At 45.6% G+C, this 17,760-nt stretch overlaps 1 protein-coding gene and 1 non-coding gene across 4 annotated transcripts in view; one reads left to right on the forward strand and one right to left on the reverse strand.

Annotated features, from left to right (window-relative positions):
* Window positions 1-5,066: 5,066 nt before the first annotated feature.
* TRNAR-UCU (transfer RNA arginine (anticodon UCU)) lies at window positions 5,067-5,160 on the reverse strand. Its single transcript has 2 exons — window positions 5,124-5,160; window positions 5,067-5,102 (listed from the first exon to the last, which is right to left on the reverse strand). It is a non-coding gene; the product is annotated as a tRNA-Arg (tRNA).
* Window positions 5,161-5,806: 646 nt separating this feature from the next.
* Window positions 5,807-17,760, forward strand: part of SLC27A4 (solute carrier family 27 member 4) — a 39,526-nt gene continuing 27,572 nt past the window's right edge. Inside the window, exons 1-4 of one of the 3 annotated variants that reach the window (XM_035133359.2) lie at window positions 5,807-6,035; window positions 6,969-7,041; window positions 13,693-13,822; window positions 14,368-14,534. In XM_035133359.2, the coding sequence (XP_034989250.1) occupies window positions 14,374-14,534 (161 nt within the window). In that variant the 5' untranslated portion in view covers window positions 5,807-6,035; window positions 6,969-7,041; window positions 13,693-13,822; window positions 14,368-14,373. Of the gene's footprint in view, window positions 6,036-6,968; window positions 7,042-9,469; window positions 10,049-13,692; window positions 13,823-14,367; window positions 14,535-17,760 lie in introns of those variants that run through there. The other 2 variants (XM_035133358.2, XM_035133360.2) reach the window with 2 other exon arrangements.

A 17,760-nucleotide genomic window follows, 5' to 3' on the forward strand; every position in this document is an offset into this window, starting at 1 on the left:
AATAAGCATGTCCAGATTAAGCACACTTTTTAAAAAGGATGCTTTGCTGTGGTCAGGCCTCACTGCACCCCTAGAAGGGCACATGGTGAAGCTGACCGATCCTTAGGGACAGAAGAAGCTGACTTATACCAAGTTATCATAGCATTAGTCCAGGCCCACCCCACTGGCCTTGTGGGTGCAGGGGGGCAGAAACAGCCTCAAAATGGAGGCAGAATTTGACATGTTCATCTGACAGTCACTGGCACCTAATCCTGTATCTGACCTGTATTTGTAAATGGCTTAATTTTTTGCCACAGCCCTTTCCTTGCAGCATGGTGTTCCATAATTTAGCTTCCCTCAGGTTAAGATAAGATAAGATATCTTTATTGTCATTGTCCCCTTGCGGGAACAACGAAATTACTCGGTTGCTACATCCACTCAGATAAAGCATTCCGCATAATCCAAAATTTAAAAACCTAATTAAAAACAGTAAATATAATACAAATAACAAGTGAAATAAGATGACTTCAAAGTCCAGGCTTTCTATTTAAGGCCAAAATCGCTCTAGAGAAGAAACTGTTCCTGAGACGGCTCGTTTTTGCCTGCATAGTTCTATATAGTTCCAGTGCCCTGGAGGTATTGCGACCCATCCTCCATGTTTTAGCCACACTTTGCTGAGCCAAAGGCACTAAACAGAGAAAAAGGTTTATTTTATATTCTTCTTTCCCGCCTCCACATGTCCGCTGTAATTTCTGCTGTAATTTCTTCTCCCATTCTCCTTTCACATTCCACTTGTACCATATTCCCACCCACCCCTTGCCAAACCACCATTTTCTCCCAGCCCACCTGCTTGGTCATCTTACATTTCCTCCCCCCCCCCCCCCCGCCCCAATAACAGATTTCCTCTTTTCCCAATTAGTGGGGAAAGTGGCTGGCAGCAGCAATGGACTCGTAATCTGGTGAACCGGGTTCGATTCCCCGCTCCTCCACATGCAGCTGCTGGGTGACCTTGTGCTAGTCACACTTCTCTGAAGTCTCTCTGCCCCACTCACCTCACAGGGTGTCTGTTGTGGGGGAGGAAGGGAAAGGAGAATGTTAGCCGCTTTGAGACTCCTTAGGGTAGTGATAAAGCGGGATATCAAATCCAAACTACTACTCCTCTTTTCTTCTTCCCAGCCCCACCTGGAGATGCCATTGAGAGACTGAGTTGGGACCTTCTGCATGCAAAGCAGATGCTCTGTCCCTGAGCTGTGACCTTTCCCCTTCTGCTCAAGTTGCTTCAATCTGCCTTGCTTGGCAACTTTTCCTCCTCTCCATCCTTTCCCAGGCAGCTGACTCCCTTACTTTCTACACCCACATCACCAACCGGGATTAAAAGCCACACTGTGGTAAACAAAGGCAGATGTTAATTTCCCTTTCTGCCTTCATAGGATCGGCCAGGAAGGGCTCCTTTGACAGAGCTGCAGGCTTGTGGTGAATTTGTCAGAATAGGCTTGCTTGCTTGCTTGCTTGCTTGCTTGCATGCTTGCTTGCTTCATTCATCATTATAATGGATTATTTATTTATTTATTTGTACTTAACTCTCTCACGCAGCATTCGCCCAATTTCCTTTTAAAATGTGGCATGCGACATCCACTTTCCTTTTCTGGAGAAGGGGAGGCAAAATTATGCAGCATGGTGCATAAACACCATGGGCAGCATGGTGTTTGAGGCCCTCAATAACATATTTGAGGGGGCCAGGACCCCCCAAAAGTTAATGGGCATTGCCATTCAAATACCGGTACTGTGTGCTTGCCGCACCATGTGATTGGTTATGCGGGGTGGGGGGTTACTTGGGCCCCTCCAATATTTTATTCCAGTTAGCACTCCTGCACCTGCCTCAACTCTGCCACTCCCCATTTTAATTTTAACTAAGAGTATTGGCAGCTTTCACTTTTGATTGGTTGTAGGTTGCCTGCATTGTTTGTCTCCGTTTTATTTCTCTGGCATAGAAACCATGTATGTGTTTTGTCTGTTCTGGGTGCATTCAGAGCACCACTACGTAGCTTTTCTCTTGTTAAATGGGGAGTTTGTGATGCCCACAATAGTTTTTTGGCTTTCCAGATGTGTCCCCTGGGCCCCATAGGGTTGGGGGGCCACTGGCATGTTACTTCTGTGGTAAGCTGCATTGTGGTTTCTGCAGATGGAAAGGTGAGTACAAATCCTCTATAACATAAATACCGTGTTTCTCTGAAAATAAGACACCGTCTTTATTTATTTTTCCTAAAAAAAACCACACTATGGCTTATTTTCAGGGGATGTCTTATTAAACACAAAGGAAATTCAAATGCAATGGCAAGTTTTTTTGGGGGGGGGGGGTAATTTAGTTCCAATCAAATAGTTTAACCTACAAGGATAGGGTCCCGCTGGAGCCTGGTGAACAGCCTAGCAAGTGCCCTGTCCAAAGTGTTGTGTCAAAGTGGTGAAAGAATATAAAATACAGAAATTAAAAACCGTTTAGCCATGGGGGGGGGGGGGAGAAGATACCCACTTCACTACTGGGACTGATAATAGGTGAAGAAACCAGCTGCTGCTGCTGGGTCCTGCTGGCTCACCGTGGCGCTGCTGGGCGCTTTGTCGGCTCTGCAGCAGCAGTCGGTTCCGGGCCAGGAGCCGGCAGGACACCTCCTCTTCCTCCTGCCGCAGCCGGCGTTGCTGCTGCGCCTATCACTATGTCTTATTTTCAGGATATGGCTTATATTCCTTGAATGCTTAAAAATCCTGCTACGTCTTATTTTATGGCTACGTCTTATTTTTGGAGAAACAGGGTAAATAAGCTTCCCAATTAAAGACTTAAGTCCCCCCCCTCTATTTTTTTTTAAAAAAAGGTATGACCCTTAACATGTGAAGTCAGATTTGCAGGCTTAATGTGCCCCAGAAAGGGCAAAAAGGCTTTTGGTGTACAATAAGAGTAACATTATTGTTATTATTATTATTAATTTATATACTGCTTAATTCTAAGGTTTCTAAGCAAAATATAAAAACCAGTGCACATATATCAAAACATAAATATCCATAATTAAAATACACAGTAAAGCAATCTCACTAGAACAACACAGCAATTAATGAAATGTTTCCCAGTTATTCACATCGACCTCTTGTAAGCAACTGAACAACACTGCAATCAAATAGGCTTTAGATACTAAAAGGATATTGTCAAAGAACACTAAATTATAATATCTGCAAATAAATGAATGACCACATAGAAAAAGGTTTAAGACTGCTTAGTTAAAGTTTTGGCTTCTGGCTTCCTCAGCAAACATTACAAATTCCAGCTGTGAAACAGAAGAAGGGGAAATATTCAAGTAAAGTGTACTAAGCCTATCTCAACTCCTTTGCTATACAGAACTTGTCATTTTACAAGGACCATATAATAATTATTCTGTGTGTTAGGAGTTAGTCTTTCAGTCCTTAGACTTTGGAACTCCCAGCCTAATTAACATCGGGCAGGCGCTGTCGCTATACTGTTTTCGACGTGTTTCCCCCCACCTACCGGTATTAGTACTGGCCCCACACTTTCTTCTCCCTAAACCCAGAGATTCCCTAATGCTGTCAGTACAACTCTCCTGTTTGGATTTTCAAAGCATAGGGAATCTCAAGATCCACATTAAGCCCGGGTATATACTGGCCCACTATGGAAGAGTTCATCCTGATTTGCTTGCAAGGAGGTTAGATAATGTTGCACAAAAGGAAGTCTCATCCTGAACTTTTGGGTGCATTTCCTCTATCTCTATCCCCACTGCAATGTCTGGATCCCATGGGCATAGCCAGGGAGTGTGGGGGTGGGGGTGGAGATATGTTCCCCCCCATAAATCAAGTAAATAAATAAAAATACTTAACTGACCAAATGCATCACAGATAACTCAGTTCTTCCCCCACTAACATAAAGCCTGCTGGCCCCCCCTCCCCAATAAAGCCAAGCTACACCCATGCTGGATTTTTTTGTGTGTGAAGCGGGTTTGATGCCCAAGACCTTCCAGTCGACTAACTGCACAACCTGAATTTGCAGCTGTGTGTTTGAATCCCACCCCCAAATAGTGATAGCCTGGAAGTGCCCCATTTCTACTCAGAAGTCCATGAGATTTCAATCAGGCTTACTCCCAGGTAAAAGGGGTTAGGGATTGCAGCCTTAATCTGTCAGTTAATCAATTAATAAAGATACTCACCCTAATTTACAGGAAAAACCTTAGGGCTCTACCATATGTCCTGTTCATCAAGCACTCATTCCTTTTTGTTTGAGGGGAAGTTATCCAACTACAGTACTTCAGCTAAGCATACATTATGTGGAGCGGAGCCCGTGGCAACTTGGGTTAATGTGTCTGGCCAAAGCTGCCAAGTTATCCCTTTTTTTAAGGGAAATTCCCTTATGCTGAATAGGCTTCCTCACAAGAAAAGGGAAAACTTGGCAGCTATGTGTCTGGCTGGTGGTTTGAGCCCACCCAGGGATAACCTCGAGGAGGACACTTTGCAGGGTATTTGACCAGATGACCGTCAGGGTCCCTTCCAACTCTGCAATTCAGCAACCATGACTTTCCTTACCGCAAAAAAAAAAAAACTAAAATCCATGGTGCTGTTTGTTGGGGGCAGTGAGTTTGCTACTCAAGAGCACCAAATCTACTTTAGGGGCTGTATGCCCATCCACAAAATTGTGACACTCTGGAAGTCGCCTTGCAAGCATCTACCCGGAGGTAAACTTATAGGCATAGCTGCCAAGTTTTCCCTTTTCTCGCGAGGAAGCCTATTCAGCATAATGGAAAATCCCTTTTAAAAAGGGATAACTTGGCAGCTATGCTTATAGGTTTCAACTTGAGTCTACAGCTACGACTGATGCGAAATATTGGCATGTTGTAAAAAAAAGAAAAAGAAGGTACGACTGTATAACAAAATAAAATGAATAAATTTACAAACAAATGGATAAAAAAATTATTTTAACAAAACTTTTATGTAGTCAGCTTTGCACCCCCGGAGGAGTTGGTCGTGTTATTTTTTTTTAATTTATGCTTCTTTTAAATAAGTTTGAGTTGAATGAAGGAAGCCCAACAAAAACGCGACTCTGGTGGGACTCGAACCCACAACCTTTGAATGACTTCACCCAGTCATTAGTCTAGAAGTCCAATGCGCTATCCATTGCGCCACAGAGCCTGCCAGATAGCGAGGGATGATCCTCCCCATCCTCTTTTTGCCCTCCACCAGTTGCGGCTCAGCTGAGCCCTTGATCAGATTACAGAGGCGCACTTTTTTCTGTCGCCAGTTGTTCCTTTGCAGGCTTCTTAAGGCCACCGACTTTGCAAGGCACACGCGGGGACACCACGAGCCTCTTCGCTTCCCCTCTGAAACTTATTTTGCAAACTCCCAGCTCTTGCTTTGCTGTCTGAAGCTTTTACTAACTAACTAAGTAAGTAAATAAATGAATAAATACTGTATCAACGTTAAATGAGCCTCCAGAAAATGTGAAACTGCAGGGGCTGGGGGGCCAGCTGGGAAAAAGGAAGGAAAAAGCAGCACAAGAGCAAGAGTAAAGAGAGAAGGAAAGTCCAAGCACACACACCCCCTTCCCCACCCACGTGTAAGGCTGCGGAGCGCAAAAGGGAGGAAAGACTACAAATCCCGCGGTGCATTGCGGCAGAGCGCTGCTCTCTCGCGCCCCCTGCAGGACCCCCCCCTCCCCTCTGGCTTTGCCAGAGCTCCTGCAGCATCAGTGAGAGGCTGCTGTAGCTGCCGTTTGATTTCTTCCTTTTCTCCTCCCGCTTGCAATTCTCATGCGGGAGGGAGGGCAGTGCAGGTGGGAAAGGGAGGAGGAAGGAAGGAAGGGCCAAAGCCAGGAGGAGCCGCAGCCGCTGGGCTGATCAGGAGAGCCTTTGCAAGAGGAGGAGGAGGAGGAGGCAGGAGAAGACAAGATCCTGCCCTTTTGACAGCTGCTGAACCAGCTGTTACTGCCGGATCCGCTCCTCTGCCCCGCGAGGATGCGGTGTTGTGACACTCAGTAGCCACAGAGCTCCGTAGGAAAGGAGAAAGAGGTGGGTCGCTGTGTGTGTGGCTCTGCGCAGCATCACAGGGCGCTACATCGGGGGTGGGTGGGGGTGGGGGCTGGAAAGAGAGGGGACCCTTTTGTCAGGGGGTATGTCCCAGGATGCTGCTGCTCATTCTAAAGCCGGGTGGATCCACATCCCCGCAACTTCTGTGTGTTAAGGAAGGGGGGCTATTGTGCAAAGATGCGTATAAAAAACCCTGCATCTCCCCCCCACTTTCTGTTTGGGGGGTGGGTGTGATTGGAAGGAAGCGGGGCCATTGACCTTATTTTCTCCTTCGTGTGTGCGTAATAATATATAATATCCTTCATTTTGTAGCTGTCAGGGCCCAGCTATGCTTTAGTTTGGTTTAATGCTGCGGACGCCCAAATTCCGTCTGCAGTCCTACCTCCACTTACCTGTGAGCAAGCCCCATTAGATTCAACGGCTCTTGCTTCTGAGTAGACCTTGTTAGGAGTGCATTCTTCACAGCCAAATCTAGTGTCTCGTTTATGCCTAACGAGGCTTATAATAGCAGGGTTGCCTATTATCGTTACTCCCTTTCTTCCTTTCCCATTATTTTTTCGTAATAGCATCAGTGGGTTGCTGTGAAGCTGGGAGGACTTTAAGCTTAGCTCCTCCTGTGTGAAGCTGGTACTCTATTATTCCTTTGCAGATAATGAGAGTGGAGTAAAATGGAGTAGAGGGCTGGGGGAGCTACCATTTGGGGTGTTTAATTGTATGTTGGTTTTATATCACTGAAAAGGACTTCTTGGAATTTAAGGATCATTTTTCAGGAATGAGTGTGGTGGATATTTTTAAGTCCATTCTTAGGAGTTGGTGTTTTAATGTTTCTTTGGGTGGTGGGAGAAGTAAGGCTGGCTCTAAACATAAGATGAATAGATAATACTAAGGCTTTGTCGTCTTCTTCTTTTAAAAAAGATAATTTGATGTGGGAAGCCTCCCCCATCCCAGAGTTTCCTGCTGCAAGCACCTGTTTTCTCAAGCAACCAAGGTGTGTGATATTTCTTATTGAAAAGGATGGGGGAGAAATTGCAGTTTTTGCTTTGCTAACCTGCAGAGAGTTTCTCCAGGATACTATAGAATTCACACTCTGCAGCATGACCACAAAACCTGCCAGACATTGAAAAACCCAACATTTTTACTGTGTGGTGTGTGCTTCTCCTGTGGCACAGAAATTACCTTAAAGAGATCGAGACATTGCCTCATTCAGACCTAGGTCTGGGGGTGGGTGAAGATTTTGAGGAGGCCCCTCCACATTCCTGCCCCTGTTCTGATCTCTGAGGCCCAGATCTTCCACCCATCTGGCCTCCAGGTAAAAGCTTTTTGAGCATTAAGTGCCTTTTAAGCATCACCACACCTTTCCAAGCATAAGGTGTCCTTTTCACTCCAGTGTGTGTGTATATATATATATATATATATATATATAGGGTGTGTGTATATATATATATAGGGCAGCCATAAGGAAATCACTGGTTGGTGGTGGGCTGGTGGAGATAAGTGTGTCTGTGTTGTTGTTTTCAAAGCCATGTACAGTGATACCTTGGTTCTCAAATGCCTCGGTACTCAAGCACCTTGGTTCCCAAACACCGAAAACCCGAAAGTAAGTGTTCCGGTTTTCGAATGTTTTTCGGAAGCTGAGCGTCCAATGGCACCAATTTGGCTGGTTAGGGCGCTGAACCCTCCTGGTCTGACTTAGCACAAAGCAGCTTTCACTGCCCATATTTCACCCTGGCAACCAGGACTATAATGGGCTCACCATTGTCGTAGATCAGGGGTTCCCAAACTAAGGCCCAGGGGCCTGATGCGGCCCAATCGCCTTCTAAATCTGGCCCATGGACGATCCAGGAATCAGCATGTTTTTACATGAGTAGATGTGTCCTTTTATTTAAAATTCATCTCTGGGTTATTTGTGGGGCCTGCCTGGTTATTTACATAAGTAGAATGTGTCCTTTTATTTAAAATGCATATCTGGATTATTTGTGGGGCACAGGAATTCGTTCATATTTTTTTTTTTCAAAATATAGGCCAGCCCCCCACAAGGTCTGAGGTACAGTGGAACGCCCCCCTGCTGAAAAAGTTTGCTGACCCCTGTCGTAGATGGTGCAGGGCTTTGCTTCTCTGGAATCAGGATTCTAATCATGGGCCTCTGCTTTGCAAGGTTGCAAAGGTTTTGACAGTGGAAAGGTTGGGGGAAAGGCCAGTATCGGTTATTTAAATGATATGCATGTGTCAAAAGAACATATTTGAGGGGGAAAGAAAGCACAGCTAAAAGACCAAAGGAAGGCTGTGTTTGTGAGTGACTGTTGCGTAAAGATATTACAAACACAGGAAGCTGCCTTATGTAGAGCCAGGCCATTGGTCCATCCAGCTCTGTGTCGCCTACTCTGACTGGCAGTAGCTCTCCAAGGTTTTGGACAGGGTTCTCTCCTAGCCTTACCTGGAGATGCCAGGGATTGAACCTGCGGCCATGTGTGTGCAAAGCATGCACGCACTCTGCCACTGAACGATGGCTCTTTCCCATTTTGTTGGAGTGTTCAGCCTTCATATTTGTAAATAAACGTTAATGTTACCAAATGGCACTAAGCCTCCAGCAGCAACCTCCTGAGGGGAGCCAAGCCTGAAAAGTGCTGTGCGCCTGGAACCTCTCACTGCTTGGAAATGTGGAGTGAGCATAACATGCCAGTGTGGCAACAGGGCAGTGCTAGAACAGGGATGGTGATTTTGTGGTCCAGCAACATCTAGAGGGCCACAGTTTCCCACCTCTGCACTAGAACACTGGGAAGTTACCTTGTGATAGTGTATCTCTCATTTACAAATGTACAAGTGGAATACAGTAGAAGCAAGGATAACAGGTAGCAAAACCACTAAACCTGTCCTCAGATGCTCAAAGCACGTGTGCATCTCACACCACATGCCTTTCACCCAGCTTGACTCCTGATCGACAATTCCCAGAAATCTGTCTGTCTCCCAAATGAAACCTGATACTCTCATGCTTTAAAGGAAAATATCATTTGGGGGCATGAACATTCTTTTTTCCAAGCCCATGTTTGCTCATTGGTTGCTTGGTGGCAGGTCCAGTCAAAGGAATCAAGACTGTCAGGTTTGTAACAGTGAGTAGGAAGCGGCAGTGTTACATCACAATAATAAGCCATGGTGAACTCAAATGTTGAGTAATAGGAGCTCTGCTTTCCACTTCCTGGATCCCCACTTTAGAATAGAATAGAATCCTAGAGTTGGAAGAGACCACAAGGGCCATCCAGTCCAACCCCCTGCCGAGCAGGAAACACCATCAAAGCATTCTTGACATATGGCCGTCAAGCCTCTGCTTAAAGACCTCCAAAGAAGGAGACTCCACCACACTCCTTGGTAGCAAATTCCACTGCCGAACAGCTCTTACTGTCAGGAAGTTCTTCCTAATGTTGAGGTGGAATCTTCCGTCTTGTAGCTTGAATCCAATGCTCCGTGTCCGCTTCTCTGGAGCAGCAGAAAACAACCTTTCTCCCTCCTCTATACGACATCCTTTTATATATTTGAACAGCTTAATAAACTTATTTCCCTTTATCAAATGGCTCAAAGGGTAGTTTAATAGCAGATTGAACCCTTCCCGTTGGGGAAGAGCCATAGCTTCAGTGTAAGAGCACCTGCCTGCCATGCAAACCTGGCATGTCCAGGTAGGGCTAGGAATTCTGACAGTCTGAAACCCTGGAGAGCCTCTGCTGGTCAGTGTAAACAATATTGAGCTAGATGCACCCTGTGAGGCCAGAGGCAACCGGAGTGCCGTTCACATGGCAGCGAGGGAGAAGTTGCTGCACCTGTTTGGGGAGGTTTGATCGAAGCCCAGATAGCTGCTAGGCGTAGGTGGGGATGACTCTGCCCTCTGGGAGAGAAGGAAGGGTAGATAAGGGTGGAACCATGAAGAGGTGGAGAAACAGAGAGGGGAGGCTGGAGGAGAGGAAGGCAGGAGGCAGCTCAAGTGCCGCTTACAGTGACCTGGGGATGTAAGTGATTCATCTACTGTGTATTTCGGAAAGTAGTTTGTCCGTTGATTTATAGTGTATAGATGTAAATTTAGGCTGGCAAATTTAGGCTGATGAGCACAGGTTAAATCCTACTTGGTTGGATAGGATCCATGCAAGCCTCTTTTTATTTCAGGAAGGTGTTTTGGACTGCTTAAACAGAGGTTTTCCCTATCGTTTTTAGCAGAGGTTTCCAAGTATACCTGCATGGGAACCCCTGCTCAAAAGGATGGGAAAAACCCTCCCCCCTTTTAGTGAGGGATTCCGAAGAGCACACCCCTTCCTGCTCTTTACTTTGAATAAGTCACTCACACAACTGCAAATTGCAAGAGAAGCATCTAGTTTAATAATTTGGCCCAAAGTGTGATTGGCTTCTGAAGGAAATCAAACTAGAGGTCTCTCCAAATTGTGTAATTCTGAACAATTGCAATAGCACTGCTGATGTACAAATTCTGTAGTTGTCTTTAAAAACACACAGAGAATTTTTGGACATGGTTTTTAAAATTATTCTTTTTCTGAGCAAAATAGGGGCTAATTGACTAGCCCACTGTGTTTTGAATCATCAAGACACAATGAACTAACTCTGCAGGATTCCATTGAGTCCAGTCCAATGGACTGGATTTTTTTGGGGGGGGGATCCCCTGCTGCAGGCAGGCATGAAGAACCCATCCAGGGAGTTGTATTTAACCTTCTTCTCAGGCTTCAGCAAAAACCAGGATCCATGTTGTTGACTTGCCATCCAAGAGCAACAAACAAAGAGCAAGTGGGGCAGATTCTTCTATCCCCATCCTCCTCATTGCTCAGCTTTTTAGCTGAATAACCCTTGGCTTGAGGGCAGCCTGCAAACTGCAGTGTCATCTCAGGGCTTGCAAACCCCACCGGCTTAGCTGATGTGTTTCCTGTTGCCTGTCTAACGTCCTGTTTCTCCCTGTACACATCAAAAGGGAACGTGATGTGCACGAATGGGTTGGAGGCCAGGGAGGGTTTGTCTAGAGTTCAGGGTTGGAGCCTGTGCTGCAGAGAAGAATCAAGTCCTTCAGAAGCTGAGGTGCTTTACAAACATCTAAGAGTTGTGCCGGATCCCTGTGGCGCCTCAGGCATGCCTTTCTAGATGCACACATGCAAAGGGGCCTCGGACACTATCACAGCTGGAAATAGGGGCATGCTTGTCATACCAGAGGCAAATGTGGTTGGATACGGAAAGGGGAAGAATATGTGATTATTTCAGTTACACATACTTTCACTTAGTTAATACCACCTTGTTATAAGAGAACCCACCTCCTTTATTTTCTGTAAGCCCTTCCTCCGGGCTTACTTTTTGGGCATGGCCATTGGATCAGGCCCCTGACCCTAGGGCAGACTTCCCTATCCTTCCAGATGTTGTTGCAGCCACCACTCCCACCGGCCCCAGCTAGCATGTCAGGGGCTGTGGGAGTCCAGAACACATCGAATATAACTGTGGTACTTCCAGAAGATCTGTTCATTCAACATTTGTTCAGATCATAGAATTTTAGAATCTTGGAGTTGGAAGGGACCCTGCGGGTCATCTACCCCAACCCCAACCCCCCAATGCAGGAATTTTATTTATCTATTTATTAATCTGTAAACTAAACTAAAACATCCATGACAAATGGCCATCCAACCTCTGCTCAAAAACTTAAGGAAAGTCCACCACCTTCTGAGGGAGCCCATTCCACTGTTGAACAGTGCTTAAAGTCGGATTCTCCTTTCTTGTAACTTGAAGTCATTGGTTTGGAAATGTTTGTACTTATTATTTATTTATTTAATAAGATTTATACTCCGCTTGGCTGTTAAAATCAAAAACAAAAAAACCCTTTCAAAGTGGTTTTTAAGAAGATAATAACATCAAGGGGAAAAAATCACAACTATACTTTAAAACATACAAAAGTTGAAATACTACCCAATGATCCTCAACCTTCCAAGCACCTGGGTAGGTTTGTCTAAACAAATACATTTTTAGGAGGTGCCGAAAAGAGCACAGTGAAGGCGCCTGCTAGATCTCAATAGGCAGGGGAGTGTAGATGGCACTGGCTGTTTAATGACATTTCATTCCAATTACACACTTTGGGAAAAATATACAGTGTAGATAAATGCCAAACTTTGCAGACTTGCAAAGTTAAGTACAACCTTCTTTAAACACTTGGCAAGAGTCATTGACATGATATATAAATAAAGAAAATCCAGAATATCAAGGTAAAATTCAGGATAACAGGATATATAACCTCTCCAATAAGAAAAGTGAGCAGAAGGTTCTTCTGGTGGTGAATTAATGGAAGAAATGCAGGGCGACTACGGTAGTTAGTTCTGGTAATGTTACCTCTGACTACTTTGCAGTGTTGTGTTAGTTCATCTACAAAGGCAAGCTTCCGAACAAGTTTTGCAGAGTTAACTAACGATCACTTCTCCATCCTGGCTGCTACCAGGAAAAATCAATTATTATTGTTATCCTGCACTTTGGACTGCATTTTCCTGTCACTTACCTTTCCTAAAAGAAGTCTAATCTTTTGGGGAAGTGGGTTTGTTGCAGTTGCACTAAACCTCCCAATCAACTATAATTGCCCACCCTGAATTTGTCGGTATGTTACTGAAGTTCTCCAGGTTAGGGAAACACTGGCCTTGTGGGCAGATGTCCACATGCCGGATTAGAGCCAGAAGCAAAAGTTGGGAGAGCGTTAGATGTAATTGTTACCTTTGTGAAGTAGGCTAGTTTCTGCACACACCCCTCTTTATCTCCTATCCAGGGATTATCAGAATTCAATTGAACATTTCAGCGAGACAGAAACACCGAGGAAGGGTGCGAAGCAGATCCAGTCAAGGAGGTGGCCTGGGGAGAGGTTCTGGCATTAGAAATGTCCCAAGGGCCAGGTGGAGAGGTTTCAAGGGCCACATTTGGCCCCCAGGCCTGAAGTTCCACACCCATGAAGAAGTGTTTCTTTCGGCTTGTCCTGCACCTCCAGCCATGCAATGTCAATGGATGGTCCCCATGTTCTAGTTTTGTAAGAGAGGAAGCAGGGAGTTAGGACTGAGATGGTTTTCAAACTTGTATGGTAGAATCGTCTCCTGAACAATCATACCAAAACTCCTGTAGCCCAGCTTGGAGCCCTCCAGAGTTGTTTTGGACTACCACTCCCATTAGCCCCAGCCACCATGACCAATTATCAGAAATGGCTGAAATGGTAGTCCAAACCATCAGAGGGTGTCCAACTGATGACGGCTGCTGTAGGTGGATATTTCAAAGAAATATTGTGGTACTGATGAACGGAGAATGCCAAGCAGGCAAGTTAAACCATGTTAATTAACCTGAACATGTACCTTTCACAATACCAGAGTCTCACCCTAACTGTGGCCAGAGTCAATGGCAGCATTGATCTCATTTGGGTGGAGGAGGGTTTACTTTGCAGAAGTTTGAGGGGAGCAACCGGGAAAGACTTGCAGGAAACCTGACTTTTATAACGAATGAATGGATTTGTTTATTATGGTCACAGACCAGAAATTGACTTTTATAACATTCCCTTCCGCGTTCCCAGGTCCACCAGAGCACAGCAGGCTGGAAAAATAATCAATAACCTTGGACTTCTGTTCGTATTTATCCTGTTGCTCATTAGGTTATGGTCCAAATAGCATTCTCTCTGTTGGGAGAAGGTGAAGCAAAGAGACGGAGAGACGTCGCTGAAGCAAAAGGCTGCCTTGTGCAGGAGAAGAATTAGCTAGGATTGCAAGCCCAGATTTCCCTTGGTGAGTTGGGCCTTGGCTTTTTTTAAAAAAAAATGTTATTATTTAAAGTCTTTGTTCACAGTTTAGCAAAGGTGGACAGATGTGGCCAACCTGAGTGGCCATTTGGGGCCAGCTATTTGGAAAGCAGGGGATCATCCAAGTTAGGTGTTGGGTTGTTGTTGTTTTGGGGGGATAGTCTGCAACATGTCATTGGTGCAATAATAGTGCACTAGTTAAAGATTTATACTGGACTGTCCAAACATCTTTCCACTTTATTAGTTGTTCTCGAACATGATTGCATTATCGCTGTCCCTTTTGTTATGAAAACGGGACAACTCTGAAACATTTGCGGCATGAAAAGTTGCAGGGTTTCAGCAGGGTTATGGGGCACACACTGATTGAAAGGGCAGCTGTAAGTCTACCCCAAAGCACTTGCTGCATTGAAAACATGATGGTACAGCCCTCTTACTATCAGGAGCGCAAATAGTCCTGAATGTGCAATAAGAAGGGTGCCTGCAGGGGCTCTGCATCTCACCAAAGGGAACTTCCCTCTCTCCTCTCCCCAGGCCAGCATGTTACGTTCGGTGGCTCTGCTTCTTCTCTTCGTGGTCTTCCGGCTGTTCCTGGAGCTGCCATGGATCCAGGTGGTCCCAGCCCTCTTAATATTCTACTTGGGATCCGGAGGATGGACTTTCCTTCGCATCGTCATCAAGACAGCCAGACGGGATGTTTCGTAAGTTTTGCAAACTGGGGGACCCTCCCCCTCTGAGCCTCGTTAGTGTGTCTTCATCTGATTTATATGTTTCTTGCCAACGTGCCTTTTACAGCAATCATTTTAATGTAGCTGTGGTTCCAGAGTTTATGTGGGTTTCTCAGAAGCACCTGAGAATTGCAAGCTTCGGCACCAGCTGCGTCGCTCAGGATCTTGAAGAGGGCATGTGCTGGTTTTAGGGAGGGGCCATTGCTCAGTGGAAGAGCACACAGTGCTTAGTTTTCAGAAGGGCCCAGTTTCTATCCCTGGTATACCCACTTGGAAGGACCAGCAGGAAGTAATGGGGGCCCTGGAAAGCCACTGCCAGTCAGAACAGATTAGGGGGATCCAGCGTGGTGCCATGAAGATGCACTTGGACTATAATTCTCATCAGCCCCACCCAGCATGACCAGTGGTCAGAGCCCTGAGACAGATAATACAGGGTTAGGTGAACACACAGCCCGATAAGAGGGCAGGCACCAGATCTGTGATTATTTTTCTGTGCAGCCTACCAATGTAAGCCTTATTTGATGGTAGTTTGGCGGGGACCCAAAGCAAAAAGCTGACGATTCAAGAGACTCTATTGTTTTCATCTTCTGTATGTAACTTTTACACAGACCCCATGGAAAGGCTGTATGCATGTGTGTGCATTCATGTGCGTGTGCCCTTCTTCTGTTTGCGCTGGGGCCAGGGATTGACCTGGGAGAGAGGGAGATAAAGTAACCAAAGGGCGGGGGCAGTGTCCATGGCCGTGGCAGAGCTTCATGCTCTGGCACTCGGGGGGGGGTGGAGAGCAGGTGGGGGCGGGACTGGTGCGCGTCCTGGGAGCATGGCCCACTGGGATCGCGCTGCCGGGAGCGGTGTGCTCCCTCCCCCACTCCTCTTCGTCCTCCAGTGGTCCACGACACTCTCAGAATTCCAAAAGTTCCCACAGGCCCCCCAAAATCGGCAGCCCTGGTGTAATGTGAGGAACGATGTTGAGAGAGATGACAGAATCTTCTCTCTTCCTGCTTGGAATAAAACGTTGCTGCTCGTTTGTGATCATATTGCTAAATCTCCTTTGAAGTATACTGTACTGTTCCATGCCAGACTGTACTTTGGACTTCAGACGTGCCTAAGAAATTACCAACAGCCAAGCTTTCTAGTCTATGGCTTTGGCTGGTCTGATGCCAAGAACCTGCCTTTATTCAGGCAAAACTGGTTTTTGAAGGGAACAGACACACACACACACACAAAGAGGAGAATCAGCATGGCTCCTTTCAGGGTGTGGTAGTGTTGCAATCACCTCTCACAATCCCTGGTCTAAGAAACCCTACAACAGAGGGGGGAAGGTTCTTGAAACTCAATAAGAAAAATTCTCCTTTTTGTTAGATGAACATAAGAACATCAGAAGGGCCTGCTTGGTCAGACCAGTGGCCCTTCAAGTACAGCATCCTGTTCTCACAGACAGTGGCCAACCAGATACCTTGTGGCAAACCTGCAAGCAGGATCTGAGCACAAGAGCCCTCTTCCTTCCTGAGGTTTCCTTGACCAGGTGGTCATCCAGCCTCTGCTCAATTACCTCCATGAAAGGAGAGCCCACCACTTTCCAAGAGAGCCATTTCCACAGTCAAACAGCCCTTGTGTCAATGAGTTTCTCGTAAAGTTTAGTCAGAATCTGCTTCCTTGCCATTTCCACCACAGGGTTCTATTCCTGTCCTCTGAAGTACAGTAACACAGAGTGAGTCTCCTCTGTCATTTTCAGGACATCCTTCAGGTATTATAAGGTAGCTATTACCGGGTATGTCTCCATATTTTCTTCTCTGGGCTAAACATTCCCAGCTTTTTCAACAGTTCTTCGTAGGGCTTATTTTCCAGACACCTCGCCCGTGGGCACTCCTCCAGTTTATCAATGTCCTTCTTAAAATGTGGCATCCAGAACTAGATGCAGAACTGCAGGCACAGTCTTCTAGTGCTGGTGTTGTATTAAGGGGTCCCACTCAACAGTTCCTTGCTTAGAGCCAGTGTAGGGTCATTGTTAGAATGTTGGGATTTGAGCTGGGAAACTAGGGTTCAAATCCCCACTCAGCCATAAAACTCATTAGGTATCCTTGGGCCACCCGCAGTCTCTCAGGCTAACCTACCTGACAGGTTTGTTGAGAAGATGAAAATTGGAAGCTGAGAACCAATTACACCACCTTGAGCTCCTTGGAGGAAAAGGTGGTATGGAAATATAATACAGTATAATATAATATAAATAAAAAATGCAAACAGGCTGGCTTCATAGTACTGGCAGGGAGATAGAGTTCAATTTGCCAGTGGGGGGGGGGCACTAATATATTAATGGCAAGGGACCTTAGCTCCGCGGCAGGGCATCTGCTTTGCAAGTGGAATGTCCCAGGTTCAATTCCCTGGTGGCATTTCCACATGGGCCTGGCAGGGAACCCTGCCTGAAATGCTGAAGAAAAGTAAAATTGTGTTGGACTAATAGTTCGAATGATTAAATTTTTCCAAATAGTCTCTTATGAATATATTTATTTCTTGAAGTTTATATGCCAGGTTAAGTTAATGTGCCAGGACAAGACCCTGTTTCGAAAATTCTTCTTCAGCAAATAGTACACATTGACTTTAAGACTACCGTATATTCCAGCGTATAAAATGACTGGGCGTATAAGACAACCCCAAACTTTCCCAGTTAAAATATAGAGTTTGGGATATATTCGCCGTATAAGAAATACAACCCAGAGTATAAGATGACCCCCGACTTTTGAGAAGGTTTTCCTGAGTTAAAAAGTAGTCTTATACGCAGGAATATACAGGATTTGCTTTGAAGCATTCAAATCCAAGACAATTTTACTTTTGTGGCCAGAGTTCTTGCCTTTCTACAATTTTCTATGTAAGCTTCAATCAAGAACTCCAACTTTTTTAGTGAAATGCTGAAGAGCCACTGCCGGACTGTGTCCAGGCACGTCCAACAACACAACAGGTAGATCGTGATCTACCAGTAGATCACTGGACGTCTGCGGTAGATCACTGGTAGATCAATTGGCTCCCCCCAAAGAAGCTGAACAACTGTGGCTTCCCTAAAAAAAAAAAGCTCAACATTTTACCTCCTCCCTGAAAAAACTCAACAACTTTGACTCGAACCCCCCAAAAATGGGCCTTCCTACTTCCTAAAAAAAGCTCCAATAACTTTGACCTGAACCCCAAAAAGGGGGTAGATCACTGC

This window comes from Zootoca vivipara, chromosome Z, assembly GCF_963506605.1.
Source record: "Zootoca vivipara chromosome Z, rZooViv1.1, whole genome shotgun sequence".
Taxonomy (NCBI): Eukaryota; Metazoa; Chordata; class Lepidosauria; order Squamata; family Lacertidae; genus Zootoca; species Zootoca vivipara.